This window comes from Mixophyes fleayi, chromosome 3, assembly GCF_038048845.1.
Source record: "Mixophyes fleayi isolate aMixFle1 chromosome 3, aMixFle1.hap1, whole genome shotgun sequence".
Lineage (NCBI taxonomy): Eukaryota > Metazoa > Chordata > Amphibia > Anura > Limnodynastidae > Mixophyes > Mixophyes fleayi.
The window spans coordinates 266238006-266258393 of NC_134404.1; the positions used below are offsets into that span (position 1 = coordinate 266238006).

At 44.1% G+C, this 20388-nt stretch overlaps 1 protein-coding gene across 1 annotated transcript in view; it reads left to right on the forward strand.

Annotated features, from left to right (window-relative positions):
* Positions 1–8684: 8684 nt before the first annotated feature.
* VTA1 (vesicle trafficking 1) overlaps positions 8685–20388 on the forward strand; it is a 207857-nt gene continuing 196153 nt past the window's right edge. Inside the window, exon 1 of the mRNA XM_075203567.1 lies at positions 8685–8895. Coding sequence (XP_075059668.1) covers positions 8790–8895 — 106 coding nt within the window. The 5' untranslated portion in view covers positions 8685–8789. The remainder of the gene's footprint in view (positions 8896–20388) is intronic.

Consider the following 20388-nt stretch of genomic DNA (forward strand, 5'->3'; position numbering starts at 1 on the left):
GGCCGTCCTCCATCCTGAGGGTCTGCGCATGCGCAGCCCTTTCTAACCCTTCAGTGTATGTTCCTTTAACTTAATTGGCAGATCAGGCAACACTCCCTATATTAAGCACCTGTGGTCAATACCACGTTGCTTGATCTTGGAGTCTCATTCCCCATGAGCCTCTGAAGGTGCTCCTGTGTTTCCTCGTGTATTCAGCGCTGCTGATTCCTGTGGTTTCCAAACCACTTCTACCTCTGTGGTTTCCAAACCACTTCTACTACTGTGGTTCCCATACCACTTCTACCTTCCTGTGTATCATCGTGACTGTTAGCTGATTCCTATCCGCTGCCTCCGTGCACTACAGTCTTCAAGCCACTTCAACTCTATCATATATCATTGTGACTGTTAGCTGATTCCTATCCGCTGCCTCCGTGCACTACAGTCTTCAATCTACATCTACTCACCTGTGCATCATCGTGACTGTTAGCTGATTCCTATCCGCTGCCTCCGTGCACTACAGTCTTCAACCTGCAACTCGTCTGTGTTCCATCATGACTGTTAGCTGATTCCTATCCGCTGCCTCCGTGCACTACAGTCTTCAACCTGCAACTCGTCTGTGTTTCATCGTGACTGTTTGGCTGATTCCTATCCGCTGCCTCTGTGCGCTTCAGTCTTCAGCTCATCTCAACTCTCCCGTGTTTCCTCGAGACTGCTACTACTATTGCTATCTGCTACTCTCCGTGATCATCAGTTCCAGCTCAACTCTGCTCTCCCGTGTGCCATCGTTACTGCACCTGCTGGTTGCTATTGGCTACCTCCGTGTGTCCGCAGAGTCCTGCTGCCGCTACTCCTCACCTCTACTCGTCCTTCAACTGCTGATCCACTCTCCATGCTTTCCTGTGTTCCCGCTGGTCTCTACCCGCCTGTCAGCATTGGATTCGTGTCTCACTACTTACCTCCCAGCAAGACCATCGCTATTCTTCAGGGTCCTCCAGCAGTCCAGTTCCACACTCTACTGATTCCTGTGTATTCGTTTCCCTGCTGGTCTACCTACCTGTGCGCTGCACCTACTTGACTACCGCTTCACCCATCCAGGGACTTCGCATCCTGCCGGCCTCCTGCCGTTCAGGTATCTCTGCACTCCTGTCTGACAGCCTGCTTCTGAACCACGGTATGCATACTTCTCATTGACTGTGCTGGTGTATTGCATATCTTGCTGGACTGTGTTGGTTCTTCTCTGGAGATTGCTATCCGCTGAGTCTACTGCCATCATTGACTGTGTTATCCTGTGCCGGATTACCTCAAGAGACTTTCTATTATTACAGTGCTGTTCAGTCATTTATATATTGTGCATATTATTGTGGATCAAGTTTAAGGTGCCCGTGTATCTCCTGTGTTGCAGTCTCTCCCCGTGCTCCTCCTCACATATATATTCAGTGGTACAACTTGCTAGAGGCAGACCACTGATCCCTGTTCCCTGTGTCACTTGTTCCAGTAACCTTTCACATAGCAGTGGTACAACTTGCTAACGCAGACCACTGACTTCCCGGATACCTCCACTTGGATTCCATTCCTTCACTCAAGACAGCGGTACAACTTGCTATCCGCAGACCGCTGACTCTCATCACCTCCTCGTTTCTGTTGGACATTCCTCCTCACTATAGCAGTGGTACAACTTGCTACCGCAGACCACTGACTACCTTCACGTGTCCTTTGTCCATACAGTTCCTCGTGTATTATTACCTCCATATTACCAGTGCTGCTAGTCATAGACTTTCCTGAGCATCTCTTCATCTGCTATTTCCTGTTCCGTGATCACCCTGATACCAGAGTACCATAATACCACCTATATTGCTCTGGTAAGCCTATCACCTGGTGATCCCTGGGTAAAGACTCCTAGTGCCCGTGACAGTAATATCAGGCCATGACAGACCCAGATACGGAACCTACAGCCAAGGAGATGCTGCAGCATCTGGTCACCCGTGTGGAGCAACAGGATGCTCGCCAACAGCTGTTACTTCAATGTTACCAATCGTTAACCTCCCAAGGAACATCTGGACAGACTGTTACAGCTAATATTGAAGCTCCTGTGCTTTCCTCCGTTTTCCCAGTGCCATCCCAGGTGTCTACAGCTTCCATATTGCTCTGGTAAGCCTATCACCTGGTGATCCCTGGGTAAAGACTCCTAGTGCCCGTGACATCTTGTACGGACCAATGTACCGGGGAGCAAATTTCATACATGGTACTTTTAGTCGGATGTTCTTGGTAGAAAGCCATACTCGGTCTCCAGCTTTCAGGGGAGGAACAGCCCTGCGCTTCTTGTCAGCAAAAAGCTTATAGCGAGTAGAGGATTTCTTTAACGACCTTTGCACCTGAGACCATGTAGACCATGTAGAAAGTCCTTATGAAGACAGTTAACTGCACGGACCTGGGTGTGTGGTAGCGCTCAGAATTCTGGAATGAGAGGGTGTCCTTCATAAACAATAAAGAACAGAGTGGCAGTGGTGGATTCATGAAAGGCGCTATTGTGAACAAATTTGGCCCACGGCAACATATCAACCCAATTGTCCTGATTAGAAGAGGAGAAGATCCTGATAAATGTTTCCAGATCTTGATTAAACCTCTCGGTTTGGCCGTTGGTTTGAGGATGGTAAAAGAAGGAAAATTTTAGGTGGATGCCCAGGAGATGACACAGAGATCTCCAGAATTTTGATACGAATTGGACTCCGCAGTCAGAGACGATCTCCATGGGGCAGCCATGTAAGCAAAAAATTTCTTTAACGAAGTGCTGTGCCAATAGTGCTGAATAGGGTAAGCCAACCAAGGGGACGAAATGTGCCATCTTAAAAAATTGGTCCACAATCACCCAGATGGTGTTACATTTTTTGCTAGTGGGTACATCCGTGATAAAATCCATGGATATATGAGTACATGGTTTAGTGGGCAACGGAAGAGGATGGAGAAGACCCAGTGGAGACTGACGAGGAGATTTGTGTTGGTCACACACAGCGCAAGCGGTTACAAACTCTTTAACTTCGGACTGGTATTTAGGCCACCAGTACTGGCGAGAAATCAATTCACAGTTCTAACGAGTCCCTGGATGTCCAGAAAAACGTGAAGCATTGAACCATGTGAGAAGTCTTTTTCACAAATAGGGATGGACAAAGGTTTTCCCCTGGAGTAGACAGCGTAGTCGCTTGGAGGCATTTAGGGTCCAAGATGGGATGTTCGAGGAAATCCTCAGGTATCAGCATTCTCAAAGACTCAAGACAAGGCATCAGCTTTTTTATTTTTCAGCCCCAGTTTGAAGGTCACATGAAGATCGAAACGTGAGAAGAACAATGACCACCGTGCTTGACGGGGATTTAGGCACTGAGCAGACTGGAGGTAGAGAAGGTTTTTATGATCTGTAAAAACTGTGACAGGGTAACGAGCCCCCTCCATTCGCATAAAGCTAGTTTAATAGCTAGCAGCTCCTTGTCACCTATGGTGTAGTTCCTCTCAGGTAGAAATTTCCAAGAATAGAAAGCACAAGGATGACATTTGCCTTGACAGGACCTGAGACAGGACTGCTCCAACTCCAATGGTAGAAGCATCAACTTCAAGAAGAAAAGGGAGGGACAGATCAGGTTGTTTTAGGATAGCAGCAGAGGAAAAAGCTTCCTTGAGGAAGGGGAAGGCCTCGACAGCCATTGGTGACCAATGATGGATTTCGGCTCCTTCCCTTGTGAGAGAAATTAAAGGGGCCACAATGGTAGAACACCCCAAGATAAAGCGCCTGTAGTAGTTGGCAAATCAAAGAAATCGTTGACTGGTCTTGAGAGTGTTAGGGAGAGGTCATTCCAGGATAGCCCGAACTTTCTCAGGATTTATCTGAAGTCCTGATCCAGAGACAATGTACCCAAGAAAGGGTAGCCTGGGAACTTCGAAAGAACATTTCTCCAGTTTGCAATACAACTGGTGCTTACAAAGTCGAGAGAGGACTTTGGCAACATGCAGGCAATGAGACTGGAGATCCCTTGAGAAGATGAAGATGTTGTCAAGGTACACCACCACGAAGGAATACAATAGATCGCAGAATATCTCATTGACATAGCTCTGAAAAACTGCTGGGGCATTACAGAGTCCGAAAGGCATCACTAGGTATTCGTAGTGGCCATCCAGCGTGTTGAACGCTGTTTTCCACTATCCCCGGCTCGTATTCTGATGAGGTTATAGGTCTCACGAAGGTCCAATTTGGTGAAAATTTGGCACCTTTGATACGATCAAATAACTCGGTTATTAGTGGAATGGGATATCGGTTTTTGATGGTAACGAAATTTAGACCTCTGTAGTCAATGCAAAGGTACCATCTTTTTTCTTCACAAAGACGAAACTGGCTCCAGTTGGAGAAGTGGAGGGCATAATAAAACCCCCTTTGTAAATTCTCCTTGATGTATAAGGTGGTGGCCTCAGTTTCAGGCAAGGAAAGAGACTTGCCTCTAGTAGGAATTTTCCCAGGTAATAGATCGATGGGGCAATCCCATGCCCGATGAGGAGGTAGTTGTTCAGCGTATGTTTTATTAAAGACATCTGCAAACGACGAATATTGGGAGAGAAGCATGGTGGTAGTAGAGTCCATTACGGTATGGAGAGTCCTCAGCGGTTTTACATGGGTAAGGCATCTTCCTGAGCAGGCTATTCCCCAAGCCAGAATTTGAGAGAAAGGCCAGTCCAAGTGCGGTGAATGCAGGTGAAGCCAAGGTAGGCCTAGAATAGGACTCGTAGCCAGGAAGAATGGGAAAATACATTTTTTCCCGATGTAAGGCCCCTATATGTAGGGAGAGTACATTGGTACAGTGGTAAATATGGCAATTTACCAGAGGAGCTCTATCAATACCGGTAATGACAATCAGTTTCTTCAGAGGCACGGAAGGCAGAGCCAGTTGTTTCACTAAGGACAGTGAAATGACATTCTCGGCAGCACCAGAGTCTAGTAGAGCACAGGACTGAACAGATCCAGAGGACCAATGTAGGGTGACCGGAAAGAAGCATGTTTGGTTAAAAGAAAAATCTGGAGAGGAGTTAAATGTCTTCAGCCTGACCTCCCCTGAGCAGCTAAGGTCTGTCGCTTCCCGATCGTTTAGGACATGATTTGAGAAGGTGTCCAGGGTCTCCGCAATAAATACAAAATTTATTCTTAATTCGACTTTGTCTTTCTTCTGGGGTTAGGCGAGAGCGGCCCAACTGCATGGGTTCATCGGAAGAAGTGGGAGGTAGAAACCGAGGCACCAGTCGGAGGTGGACGTCTGGGAAAATCTTTCTCAGAAGATCATTCTCAGAACCGTAGGTCCACCCTGTTACACAGAGAAATTAACGAATCAAGAGTAGCGGGTAATTCCTTGGAGAGGGCATCCTTCACTTTATCAGAACGGCCCTGCCAGAGGGTGGCTACCAAGCCCTCTTCGTTCCACTGAAGTTCTGAAGACAAGGTCCAGAATTCAATAACATATTGCGCCACAGAACGTATGCACTAGCGTAGCTGGAGAATACTAGAAGCTGCGGAAATAACCCGACCAGGTTCATCAAAGATCTTTCGAAAAGGCAGAGGAGTCTTTGAGGTTTTCGTTCCGCTCCCAGAGAGGGGAAGTCCAGGCCAACGCTTGTCCAGATAACAGGGATATGATGTAGGCGACCTTGGACCAAGAGATAGGAAAGTTCTGCGGAAGGAGCTCAAATTGAATTGAACATTGGTTCAAGAATCCCCTACAGAACTTGGGGTCCCTATCAAATTTGGAAGGAGTAGCGATGCTGGAAGCTGGAGATGCCTCGAATACAAGAGGCCGAGTCGGAGTTTGAACTGCAGCTGGAGGTGTTACTTGAAGGGCATCCAACTGGGTGGCCAGAGATTGCAAACATTGTAATACTTGCACTTGTATAGTATCTTGCCGTTCTAACCTTCCAACTAGATGTTTAGAGTAAATCTTTAGCTGAAGGTTCTCTATCTGGATCCGTCATTGCTGGTTCTTACTATCAGGATTCACTAGAATGAGTGGGGTCCTTCTGTTCTGCCTGGGATTGATGGCACTTCACCCAGAGGCGCAGAATCTAAGAAAGTGGAAGGTTTTCACCAGAGGTTCCCGCAAGGAAATTTGGGCTTGACAGCTTCCACCCTGCAAGTCGTGGCCCTCTAGGGAAGTTCCCAGTGAGCAGTGATAGAGAACCGAATACAGAGAAGAATGTAGGCACTAGATAGCTAAAAATGAGTAGGAGTATTGAGTGATGCTCAGTGATAGTCCACAGAGAGATAATAGGTGATTAGCGGCAGCACACTTGGAGAGATGATAGCGGTGATCTTCAGTAGTGACCACTAACGAGTGGAGCAGGTAATAGGTGAGTTGCGGCAATACACTTAGAGAGATGATGGCGATGATCTGCAGTAGTTACCACTAACGAGTAGAGCAGGTAATAGGTGGTTTGCAGCAGCACACTTGGAGAGATGGTAGCGATGATCTGCAGTAGTTATCACTAACGAGTAGAGCAGCTAATAGGTGATTTGCAGCAGAACACTTGGAAAGATGGTAGCGATGATCTGCAGTAGTTACCGCTAACAAGTGGAGCAGGTAGTAGGTGATTGCACAGCAGAGTGCATGAGCTGCTTCCAGGCCAGGAGTCTGACGAGAAGAACCAGCACTAAGAGGAGCTGGGACGAGCCTTATAAACAAAAGATAACCAATGGATGACCGGAACAGGTGAACACAGGTGAGATGATCACCTGCGCATGTGCAGAGCCGATTGCTGGCCTGACCCAGGAAGAAGCAGGTAATGAGAAATGAATGATACTTAGGTTACCGGGTGGCAGCCGTGGGTGAGCGACGTGTGACATGGATGGTTTAACCGCTGAGTATTATAAAGCCTCCGTGTACCTCCTGGATTCGCACCTGGTGGAGGTGCTTAACAAGAGCTTGGGTAGAGGGTTACTCCCTCCCTCCATGAGGCAGTCCACTCTTATTTTGTTATCCAAGAGAAAAGACAAATCCAGGATTGAGAATTGGTGCCCCATCGCTCTTCTTGATTCAGATAGGATTCTGGCAAAGGTCATTTTTAACAGGATTATGGAAATTTCAGGCCTGCCAGGTGACAAGGAAATGGCAGATCAAGGTGGGTGAGACAAAAAAACTCCTCTGGGAGGGTGGTGGAAAGGAGGATTCTGCTTACTCACTTTGATGTGTCCATTACTAAAGGATTGCCCAGGTGACATGTGCTCGAAGGGTCTGTCTTTGGTGAATTCCAAGCGGACTCCTCCGAAGTATAGAGATCTCATTTGGCTTGCTTTTCATGGGGGGCTCTATGTTAAGGGGAATCTGACGCATAGGGGTGTCAATGACAGTGGTTATCAACGGAAGGAATGTCATGGGGAGGACCACTTCTTGCTTCATTGTCGTTTTACTATAGAGGTTTACAAGGGAGTGTCCGACACTTTAGGCCTTCCGTGTCTATGATACCCTGACCGGATGTATAGAGCGCTCAAAAGCTGTGGGGATTTTGAGGTGAGGTGGTGGATAGTATTCTACACGACATTTGGAAAATAAGGGAAATGTAGAGGGGCAGAATGGATGCTGTGAGCTGGGGTAGACTCCCTAAGTGACAGCTAGGACTTCTCTCGATTCTTGGCTATCTATCATGTTCTTTCACTATTAGAATTTTTTTAGTAAGGTTTATATACATGTAAAGTTAGTTTTAATTTCTTTACAGTAAAGGATGTGTGACTGGTATTATAGTTTGGTTGTGGGGTTGTTGTAATGCAGAGTATTGTGTTGGGGATGTCATGTTTCTTTGGTGTATATAGTTATCTTATTTGTGAAGTGATGCAGTAGTTTTTGTGGAGGGATTGTACTAGAATTGGGTGTTATGGTAATGTGAATATTCTTTCCTATTGGTCCTTTTTACCCTTTGATGTTGTATATAATCTATTTATTTTGGACAAAGTGATATGGCATTTATTTCTGTTGCAATAAAAACATCAACCTTTGCAAAACTACAGCTACTCATTCATTATGATCAAAATGCTATTTGTGCCCACTTTTCCTCGTGATTTTATGTCCAAAATATGGTTGGCCCAGACAAAATGTATGTAGTTTATATATAACTAGCCACCTTGTGTTGATTCCCAGTATCAAATTTGTGGCCCAGTGGCAGTTAAGCCTTGCAAAACTACAGCTACTTATTCACAATGATAAAATACAGTGACTGTGACCACTTTGCTACCTGATTTTATGTCATAACCCATGTTGTGCCAGGCTAAATACTTCTGCAATCTGTGAAAAGGGCCCAATTAGTGTCAATCCGAAGTGAAAACAGTGACCCAATATCATTTAAAGCTTTAAAAGTAAAGTTTTCGGAATAAGAAGCTGGAACATTAATATGAAGTCACAAGTTTGCCGAATAAGAAGCTATCTTTCGCCTTGTATATCTGTACAGGGTATTGTAAGTTACATAACGTGATTTATAGTGCTGTTTATATAACCTCTCGCTGCTTCCAGTTGCTTCTGACACTTATACTGTTATTATTAGGTATTTGCTGGCAGTCATATTTCGGATGCATAAAGCGGTCCGTTATCTCTTTACCAGGACGGGGTCTCTCCCATCCTTATATCAGTAACATAGCTCGTCCTCACTAAATGTTCCTCCACCCATTCCTTGCCCGTCACAGCTTACTCCTCCCATAGATAGACGGAAGCGGAAGAGCTGCTGTGATCAGTGTGGTCTGTGTATGTATTGCTAGGTTTCTCTGCTGTCAGTGCATAGAAGTCCTCATTCGGAGAAAGGAAATGGCTGTTCCGTTGCCCCTTATTCCTCCACAGTTCAAGTCCCTGCAGCATCACTTGCGGACTGCACAAGAGCATGATAAGAGGGACCCGGTGGTGGCTTATTACTGTGAGTACATCACACACACCTCCACCTGATTCTCTCCTGTGTGTGCTATGGACAGAGAACTCCATAGTCACATAGGCAGACGTCATAAACTGTTTACAAGTGGAACCTCACAAATACATGTAACACATTTTGAAAGGTTATCGTCCTCTAGCAGATATTTAATGGTTATAATTTATTTGCATTAAAATTGGTAATAATGGATTGTAAATAAGTCTGCTATTTGCCAATCTTTGTTTCTGCACATTTGCTTTGGACATCAGACTTTATGATATTTGTGATTTAATACATTTGCAGTACAGTTAGTGTTATGAAAGTTAGAAATGTACAGAAACCAGTTTGGATTTGTTGACAAGCCACAGGGGCACAAGGGGCAGGGCTACAGGGGTGATACTCTGCTTACTTTATACTTTATTAGTGTTGTGTGTTTGTTTTTTTGTTTTTGAATTAAACACTTTTAAGTGTTGACTCAATTAGGACTGTTTTATTTCCAACATTTTAATTTATACATATGGGATGAAATGTGGTTTGGAACAAAGATCGTTGTGGCGGTGTAGGGTGGCACATTAAAAGTCTCAATGGAACATAGAACACTCGTGTCACATCCAAATGCAATACAAATAAACAACACTACTCCAATGATATAAAACTGTTAGAGAAAAACAGAAGGAAACAAATAATAAAACATATTCTGTAAAAGTTGCAAGAGGCACACATGTACAAACTAATAAAGTCTGAATGTGAAAAAACCCTTCAAAGGAAAAGTTTACTTCTGGACTGCTCTGCCAGTGTACCAAATAAGAAAGTGTGCAAACAGAAGTGATGTATTGAGCTCTATGGAATAGACTATATGGCGGGAGCAGCCTGCTATTTCCTCCAGGTGGGCAGGAGTAAACTAGCTTGGATGTATTCTATAGCTAGAACAGGGCTGGATCAACCCGAGGTGTAACTGGGCTCCAGCTTAGGGGCCTCGGGCATCCAGGGGGCCCTTGAAAGTGCTCAGCGGCATTATTGATTGGGGCGGGGGCGCCCCTGGCCTGATCAATGCTACTGAGCCTGTCACTGTAGTCCTGCTGCGTTCCAGTAATCTCCTTATTGAGGAAATCTCATGAGAGTGAGACTCATAGTCTCACTCTCACGAGAACTCATTAGTAAGGAGATTACTGAGTGCTGCGGAAGGACTACAGTGACAGGAGAACAGAAAAAGGTAAGCACATATGGGGGGGGGGGGCTCACGGGGGAACGGAGGCCCCCTTAGCCCAGGGGCCTCCATTCCCTTAATCCGGCCCTGAGCTTGGTGTTGCAGATCTGTATTCAATAGTGTCTAGTGTATGTTGGTTAAGTTTTTGCTTTTTGTTTGTAGGGCAGAGCTGGATGACCATACTGCTGGGGGGGGGGGCAAGCTTGACTTTTAAGTATCTCAAAAAAAAAGTGAAATCTGAATTTGTCACAGTAAGAAATGAACATTCTTCCAGTACACACCTCTACGGAACTACAAAATATATATATATATAATCTTGAGAGACTTCAGGTTTCCATCAGTTAACTTTTGATGGCCGTATGTTCATTTAAGGTGCCAGGGAAATGTGAATCCATTAACATCAACAGAAATGATTAATGGAAATTATGCACCAGTTGTAATTATTTAGCTGTATTGGCTTCTGGGAGTTGTCCGGCCTTGCATCAAGACTGAACTCACTTGTAAACATATTGTAGTATAATTAATATTGATTTAAGGTATATTGAATTAAGTTGTTGTATACACAGTAAAAAAAATCAAACTTTTTGTTTATGAGAAAGGAATATTTTGTATACACACTGATATATAGCCAGGCATGCATTAGTATACACTGTCGGTTTCTCCACACTGTGTATGCTGCTTCTTCTATCTTTCATTTTTATACCTATTGTTGCACTACTGGTAAGAGGGAAGTGATGCAGTAGGTGGAAAATTTGTCCCTACTGATGGAAGAAATATGTTCTTTAAATTAAGCAATGCAGTAATTAACACGGTAACCATTCTTTGGTCCTCAGGATGAAAATGTCCATTCAGATCCATTTCTTCTTTGGGTGCCAGGATGACTTGGGACTGTCCAGACTTGGATGTTTTAACAGCATAATCCATTAAAAGTAGTCTTCACAATGTATAAGGAATTATGTAATGGGTATAAACTTTTACATGGAGATCCTGGAGAGGTGCAGTTGCAACTTCTGTATTTAGCCACATGCGGGGCCAGATTAAAGGCTACAAGAGCATGGGGCTGAAAATGATAAAGGTCTTATTGTGAGAAGTGCCATCCCACTGAAGATGTGGCCAGTGATGTGTGGGTGTGCGTTGCCAGCACTATTGAGGGCATAGTTTGCACTTCCCTCCAACCACCTACATCTCTCTCTGATCTTCCCTTATATAAAGAGTGCACCACTAACTGGTTCACACAACATGTATGTAGAGTGAAAATATGCCCCAGCTGTCCCTCATGCTGGGACAAGCTCCTGGCTGATCAGGAGAGTCCCCTAAAATCAGGACTATCCTGATGAAGTTGAGAGTTAAATGTATGTTATTTTATTGACCATTGAAGACAAAAATACAAACCAGGATTTATATTGATACAAACTGTCCAGTTAATGTGTGAGACGTGATTATCAGCTGTTGGTCATTTTCATATCTTCTAACACCTTAAATGGCCAAATGTATAAGATTTCTTATATATAACTTCTTTTTTACAAGTGTTCATACATCTGAGCAGCCTTCAAAATACAAGTAGTCAAACACAGTAAACTGTCAGTGGCACCAGGGTATAATCTCCATTGATAAAGTGGGTAATTTTGTTGTAAGAAAAGGAACTGATCCCTATGCTAATGCACACAGGCCATTCACTCATGCATATTATATTTTCACATATCGCCTGTTGTCACATTTTGCCTGTTGCTATAGTTTGAAGAAGATCATATTGAAGAGGTTTTAATGAGCAAGGATCTGAAAAGTGGGAGAAGTAGTGTAATGTGATCATGCCAGGTCTGAAAGATGGTTGGGGATTTGACTTTAAATTCTGCAGTAAAAATAAGTTGGGGAAAAATGGTGGTGCTGGTGAGATTTAATTCAATCCTTGTTAGTCTCTACTGCTTATGGTGTATAGCAGTGGTTCCCAAACTTTTTCAGTTCGCGGCACCCTTAGAGTCTCCAAATTTTTTCAAGGCACCCCTCCAAAATAATTACTGAGCAGTCCTGTTTTAGAAGTAGTTGGGTCAAAAAATTGTAATAAGTATTTAGGTCACAACAGAAATACTTATTTAGTTGTATGCAAAAATGCCCCCTCTGCATCCAGGCACACTGCCCCCTCTGCATCCAGGCACACTGCCCCCTCTGCATCCAGGCACACTGCCCCCTCTGCATCCAGGCACACTGCCCTCCTCCTCTGCATCCAGGCACACTGCCCTCCTCCTCTGCATCCAGGCACACTGCCCTCCTCCTCTGCATCCAGGCACACTGCCCCCCTCCTCCTCTGCCCTCATTCTGTCCCCCTCCTCCTCTGCCCTCATTCTGTCCCCCTCCTCCTCTGCCCTCATTCTGTCCCCCTCCTCCTCTGCCCTCATTCTGTCCCCCTCCTCCTCTGCCCTCATTCTGTCCCCCTCCTCCTCTGCCACGATCCCTCTGACACTCTTCCCCGCGCCAGGCACAGAAAGAAGAAAGAAAACAGGAACTTACCAATCCGCCGGGCGCCGGGACCCAGCAGCCTCCTCTCTCCCGCAGCTGTCACTGACGTTGATATTCAGTGACAGCTGCGGGAGAGAGGAGGCTGCTGGGTCCCAGCGCCCGGCGGATTGGTAAGTTCCTGTTTACTTTCTTCTTTATAGGTCTGGCCCGCGGCACCCCAGTGACAGCGCCGCGGCGCACAGTTTGGGAACCGCCGGTGTATAGTAAAGGATTATCCTTAATTGCACCTGAAAGGTTTTAAGGAGTCTTATACACTTGACATCATTGCTACAGTATATACTCAGGCTAAAAGCTTGTTTCTGAGAAAATTATGTATTTGTATTGTTAATCCAGTCCATGATGTGTATAGTGTGCCGCTAAATTAGTTTTTAAGTTTGGGAAGATTAATTTCACCAAATGCAAATGGTTGTTTTTAACACAACAAAGATGCACTAGGCCGTTTACTCAACAAGAAATTTAATATCTCATTTTGTAAGATGAGCTCCTGCAGTTCCATTTTACTAGAGCTCATTCTAGAACCTGAAATGTGCATGTGTTATTGTAGTTTGTTCAGAATAATTGCATGGCTTTCTTTTATTATGTATGTAGAGGTGGACGCTTCATAGTCTGTATGCCTTTTTAATCTGTTATTTTGTAAAAATGTCGTAAAAGGAAGGGATCTAATGTAAGAATGAGGATTATAGGTTATAGTGGGCAAACCTTGTCTACCTAAAGAGAGGATTGAGGGGTTAATGCAGAGTGTGACATAGCATATTGTAATCTGTCATGTGTACCTATGCAGACTTATGAGATTCTGCCACTTATGTCTGCCTGCGCCGGGAGTGGCATTCTAACATTGGCTAGGTATAGGTGTGTTTGCGCAAATGCAGTTCATGCAGACCTGAAGCAACTCACAAATATGGCCGTTATTAGGCCTATGGTTTGCACCTGCTATAGAGCAGGCACAAATACTGGATCATGATAGCTTGTAAACCAGACGCATACGCTGCTGATGTGGAGGCAGGCGCGTCTCAAAGTGTACAACTCTGCATATGGGTGCTATTTTTCTGTGCTCTTATTTATTTTTTTTCAAACTAATTTACTTTTTGCGACCAATTCTACATCAACTTCTTAGTAGGTCACTCTTCAGTGCTCAAGCCCTTAGCACACAGGGTGTTTAAAGAATTTAATTCTACACTTATATAGTCCTACAACTATTTCCTGCTGGGGAGGTGGTGAGTTTAATGACATCATCACAATGGTGTAATTAAGCCTTGCCCCTTCACCCACTGCCTACAGAAACGTAATGAAGAGCCATGAAAATGTGCTAAAAGTGCTCTTTTATAATAAAATAAAAAACATTTTTTAAAAAATATTTTATTACATATTTATAAAATATAACAAGGGGGAAGGAACAGAAAATTGGACAGCATGTTGATTTGAGAGTACATCAATCTGAATTAAAACATACCTCATAACATACTAATATAATCATAAAAAAAGTAAGAGAGGTTCTAAGCTGTTAAGCATTGGAAAGGTGAAACTTAGGGGGAAATGGGAGGGAGGATGTTCATATAGGAATGAGGAAGAGAATAAGAAGACGAGTTCCAAAGCTTCATATGTACCAGTAGATTTTGGATGGGGGGGATCTTTAAGCATTGAATTATGCAGTCCAAGCATATCATACTGACAAAAATTGATTGGGTCGATCATGAGTTATGCTTGTGTTATGTTCTAGTTTGTATACCTGCCAAACAATATTGATTGATAAGAGCTGGAATTGTGTGTGGTGCGGGTGGCAGACTACTTACAGTTAAGGGTGAACAGGCATCTAGCTCCAGGGAGTATAAATAAGTTCAGTAAATTTCCATATCTGTTTAGGGATATCTGGTGCTGGTCGAGGAAGAAGATAAAAGGAGAGGTTTGCAGGAGGGTTGTATTTGGGTAGCCCCATCCTCATTCAAGCACGCTCTTATCTCCCCTATCCTCAAGAAACCCAATCTTGACCTCACCTCTCTTGCAAACTACCACCCTATCTCTCTTCTCCCCTATGCCTCCAAATTACTTGAGCGGATTGTCTGCAGCCGCCTCACCAGTACCTCTAACAACTCCCTCCTTGACCCTCTCCAATCCGGCTACCGCTCCCTCTACTCCACCGAAACTGCCCTGGCTAAAGTCACTAACGATCTCCTATCGGCCAAATCCAAAGGTCACTTCTCCATACTAAACCTCCTCGGCCTCTCTGCGGCCTTCGAAACCGGGGACCACCTCCTCCTGCTGCAAACACTTCTCTCTCTTGGCCTCTCTGGTTCTGTCCATGCCTGGTTCACCTCATATCTTGCTAACTGCTCCTTCTCTGTATCCACGTCTGGTTCTTCCTCCACCCTGTCGGAGTCGTATAATTGGATAAACGAAAGTATATTGGTTAATATTGTTTTATTGGCCGATTGCACTCAGTATGCGACGCTACACGTGGCATTCGGCTATCGCTCTGTAAAATACGCACGTACACACTCGCATTACAACATTTAGTTTATATAATTCATATTGGTTCCGTTACACAGTAATTTATGAGCAGATAGTATTTAGTTTATTATTAGTTTATATATTATGATTATATGTACACTTCAGTGTTATTTAAGGTTCAGGTTATAGGAAATATGTCATGTCTGATATCATTCTAATCCCCTATTCATCAGCAGCTGTCCGGTTCCATCGCCGAAGAGATCGCATATTGCATACTCTAGTTATTGATGTTAGGCAATAGCTTGTCAAATTGATATCAGACTGTAAAATGCTAATGGACTAGTTGTAACTGGTTTCTGGGCGGGAGAATCATCTGGAATGTTGACATCAGCCTTTGAGGGGGTTGTTTGAACTAGCCTATGACCTGTTTACTCTGGACCCACCCGAAGTCTGGACCTATAGAAGCAAGCCACGTCATTTGCATTGTTCACTCTGTAACACTGAATGTATATATAATCATAGCTGCGCTCCCAGTCTTCAGTCTACTCTGACCACAGTATTCAAGGGTGAACTACTGTCCACTCGTACCGTGGGAGCGCATTGAGAATGCAGCAGTATGTATGTATCTTTTGGTATTGGCTGTACTGTATCATAATATAATAATGTATTGAATTGTTAACTATTTACATCTGCTAAAATAACTTTGTGCGTTGGAAACACAATACAATCGCCTATGCAATGCTTATTTGAAAACGATAGAATTACTTTAATAACCCCCTCTCCCTGTCGGAGTCCCTCAGGGCTCTGTTCTCGGCCCTCTACTCTTCTCGCTCTATACTTCCTCCCTTGGTGCTCTCATCTCCTCGTTCGGTCTTCATTATCACCTTTATGCTGATGATATTCAACTCTACATCTCTTCTCCGGATCTTTCCTCCTCCCTCCTCTCTCGTATAACTGACTGCCTATCAGCCAACTCCTCCTGGATGTCCTCATGCTTTCTTAAAATTAACAACCACGACCTCTCTATCGTTGTTAACAACTCCACTATCTCCTCTGTCACCCAACTTCGCTGCCTGGGTTTCACTCTTGACTCCTCTCTCTCTCTTTTGCCCCCCACATTCAATCCCTCCCCCAAGCCTGTCGCTTCCAACTCCGTAACATTGCCCGCATCCGTCCCTTCCTCTCTCAAGATGCCACAAAAACTATCATCCATGCTTTCATCATCTCCCACCTCGATTACTGCAACCTTCTCCTTACTGGCCTCCCCCAATCCCACCTTGCCCCCCTCCGCTCTATACTCAATGCGGCTGCAAGACTCATCTTCCTCTCACGCCACTCCTCCTCCGCCTTCCCTCTCTGTCTTGCCTTACACTGGCTCCCCTTCCCCTACAGAATTCTTTTTTAAACTCCTTACAACCACTTACAAGGCTCTCTCCCAGTCTACTGTCTCTTATATATCTAACCTCCCCTCCATTCACACTCCGGCCCACTCCCTGCGCTCGGCCAATGATCGCCGCCTCTCCTCCACGGTGATCACCTCTTCCCACTCTCGAATCCAAGACTTCTCCTGTGCTGCCCCCCTTCGCTGGAATGACTTTCCTCGCTCCATCCGTCTATCTCCCAAACTGTGCTCCTTCAAACGGGCACTTAAAACTCACCTGTTCCTTAAGGCCTACCAACCATCCACTTAACCTCTCATCTCTTGTGCTCCTCCTCCTCTGACCCCTCTTCTCTCTCCCCTTTGCTTCACTGGCTCCCTTTTGTGCCTGACTTTGTTTACCCTACCTTAGGATGTAAGCTCGTATGAGCAGGGCCCTCTTCCCTCCTGTCTCCATACCTGTACTTTAACTCCGTCCTTACTGCATTAGCCTGTCCGGAGTTTCTGAAGTATTGGTACTTTATGTTTATTGTTCTGTACTGTTTTACCCTGTATAGTCTACTGTTTGTACTGTGTACGGTGCTGCTGTAACCTTGTGGAGCCCTACAAATAAACAATGATAATAATAATAATAATAATAATCTTGTTTAGAAGATCTTTAATCTCTCTCCAAAAGATCTCAATCTTGGGACAGTTCAACCATATGTGGGAAAGAGTGTCCCGGGCATCAGTGTTTCACCAACAGAGGTTTGAGACAGTTAAATATATTGCTTTTAATCTGGTGGGGACCAGGTTCCATCTAAATATACGTTTCTAAGAATTTTCCTTAATCTGAGTACAAATTGAAGACTTGGCAGCCACTTTCCTGATGCGAGACCACTACTCATGTTCCAGTGTCTCTTCCATATGCTTTTCCCAAGGAACTTCATGAGGCTCTTTAGTTGGTATGTCATATTTGAGCAGCAGAGAGGAGAAGTGGCAATAAGGGTGGGGATCTAGATAGACAAAATGTCTCTAGAAGGCATGGTTTGATAGGGGAATCGTGGCTTCATGTTGCCATTATAAAGATAGCAGATCTGCAGATATAGATAAAAAGAGCCAGGAAGACACCCCCAAGGAACTATATTAGGGAGAAACTTAATATTATTTTTTGTCCAGTCCAGGAATGCTCTGAAGTCAAGACCCGGAATAAAGGTAGGATATTCCACAAGGGTGTACTATTCTCTCCAGATTGTCTAAAAGTTTAAATCTGCATTTTGAATTGTAATGATGGGGGTAGATCCTTGGCTTTATCCAGAGTAAGGAATATGGGTGGGGAATATGGGGAAATTGTATTCATTATGTCAGCTTCAGCATCTACCCAAATCCTTTTGTGCAGATTGGCCTGAATTAGAACTGTTTGTGTAAGGAAGGCAACTATGTAGTATTTATAGAGACAGGGTACGTCAAGGCTGACAAGTCTTCTACTTGTATAAATTGAGTGAGAATTGAGTTTCTGAGCATCTGAGGAAGGGACTCTCACTGGGAACATTTGAAATGGGTAGAGCATCCTGAGATGCATGTACGTTTTCACCGCTGCGACTGCCTATCCAGGATATAAAATGCTGAAACAAGTTTGTCATAATATTTTGTTAAATTCCCAGGTATTTATTTTTCTTGGGTTGCCATTTGAAATTATAGTAATTTGAGAAACCGCTATATTCCTTTATTTCTCTCCAGAGCAAAGGGAGGAATACAAGTGTATTTATAGCAAATGGAGGAATACAAGTGTATTTATAGTTATAAGGAGACTTGTCATCCGCATAAATAGAAAGTTTGATTCCCAAGGGCCAAAATGATTATAAAAATTATTTGGGTTAATACGGATTTTTGCTGCAAGAGGCTCAATGATTAAGACAAAGAGGAGGGGGGAGGAGGGACATCTGTCTCATACCATTTTTAAATGGGAAGGAGCATGAGATCCAAACTTTTTGCTTGGACAGAGGCTGTAGGATTGAAGTATAAATCAATGACAGTCATGGCCAAAAGTGTTGAGAAGGACACATGTATTGGTTTTCACAAAGTTTGCTGCTTCAGTGTTTTTAGACCTTTTTGTCAGATGTTGCTATGTGTGACAAAACGAATGTGATATGTGGATTATAGCAAATACTTTTTATAGCCCATGCTTTGTTCCCTAGCTCACCAGACTACAACTGCATTGTCCAATAACATGTGGCTAAGGGGACATTGTAGTTCAGTGTACATATGTATATTGTGTATTATATATTGATGACTTGCAGTAATGTTATTCATTGTCCTTAAACGGAAGACAGGAGGGTTATGGGTAAAGATCAGGTGGTGTCCAGGATACAGGTGAGAGGGCTGGAACTGCATTCATTCTTCCCCCTCCTTCCTCTACAGGAAGCATGGAACAGCTGGGGACCCTGTGACATCACAAAGTAGTGTAAGGGGTTAATTTTAGGAGGGGCTCACTTCTACCTTATCCTTGGAAGTAGGGAAAGCCAATTAGCATCAATTGTTCTCCTTAGGACTAGTCCAGACGTGCTGTCTGCATCCCAGAAGGGGGCTTTTGTGAAAGGACATCTCATCTTCACTGCCCTGTCCAAACCCCCTAGTCCTGCACTGACCAATGGTTAAGAAGAATAGACCCAGGGGTTTGCCCAGGGAGGGGAAAGACTGTGGAAATTAGACCTGGGATATAAGGAGCGACTCCAGGGGGGAAGGGTGTTCATTCTGGGATTTCATTCATGAAGGTGCAAGATCTAGCTTTTGAGTTGTCGTTCTCTAAGTAGAGTCTATATATGTAGCTGAGAGAAATCCATGGGTCGTGAAGTCTGGACAGCAGGTGACTATAATTCCTGAAGCTATTGGGGTAAGGGACAGATAATGTGGTAAATCTGCCTGGCATTTATTTACTGTGTGTACATAATATTCTAGTGTTGTTTGTATGACAATAAATATACTGTTGTATTTTTATAACTGCATTTTGCCTGAGTGACCATATGAATCCTAGAAGGTACTGGGTGGACTTCCCTTGCATAGGAAGGCACCCATGGGTGGCCAGCCAGAGTGAAGTGGGTAGCATTTGGCCAGATACACCCGGTATCTTCACACTATGTTATACTGAAGTAAAATTACAAGCATTTCATAAGTGTCAAAAGCTTTTATTGACAATTACATTAAGTTTATGCAGAGTCAATATTTGCAGTGTTGACTCTTCTTTTTGAAGACCTCTGCAATGCGCACTGCCATGCTGTCAATCAACTTCTGGGCCACATACTGACTGATGGCTGCCCATTCTTGCTTAATAAATGTTTTGAGTTTATCAGAATTTGTGGTTTTTTTGTTTGTCCACCTGCCTTTTCAGGATTGACCAGAAGTTCTCAATGGGATTATGGTTTGGGGAGTTTCTTGGGCATGGACCCAAAATTTCCATGTTTTGATCCCCAAGCCACTTAGTTATCACTTTTGCTTTATGGCAAGGTGCTCCATCCTGCTGGGAAAGGCATTGTTCATCATCAAACTGTTTTGGTACCATTCTTTATTCATGACTGTGTTCTTAGGCAAAATTGTGAGTGAGCCCACTCCCTCGGCTGAGAAGCAAACCCACACATGAATGGTTTCAGGATGCTTTACTGTGGACATGACACAGGACTGATGGTAGCGCTCACCTTTTCTTCTCCGGACAAGTGTTTTTGTAGATGCCCCCAAACAATCTGAAAAGGGATTCATCAGAGAAAATTACTTTACCCCAGTCCTCAGCAGTCCAATCCCTGTACCTTTTGCAGAATATCAGTTTGTCCCTCATGTTTTCCCTGGAGAGAAGTGGCTTCTTTGCTGGCCTTGACACCAGGTCATCCTCCAAAAGTCTTCACCTCAGTGTGCGTGCAGATGCACTCACACCTAGCCTTCTCCCATTCCTAAGCAAGCTCTGCGCTGGTGGTGGCCTGACCCTGCA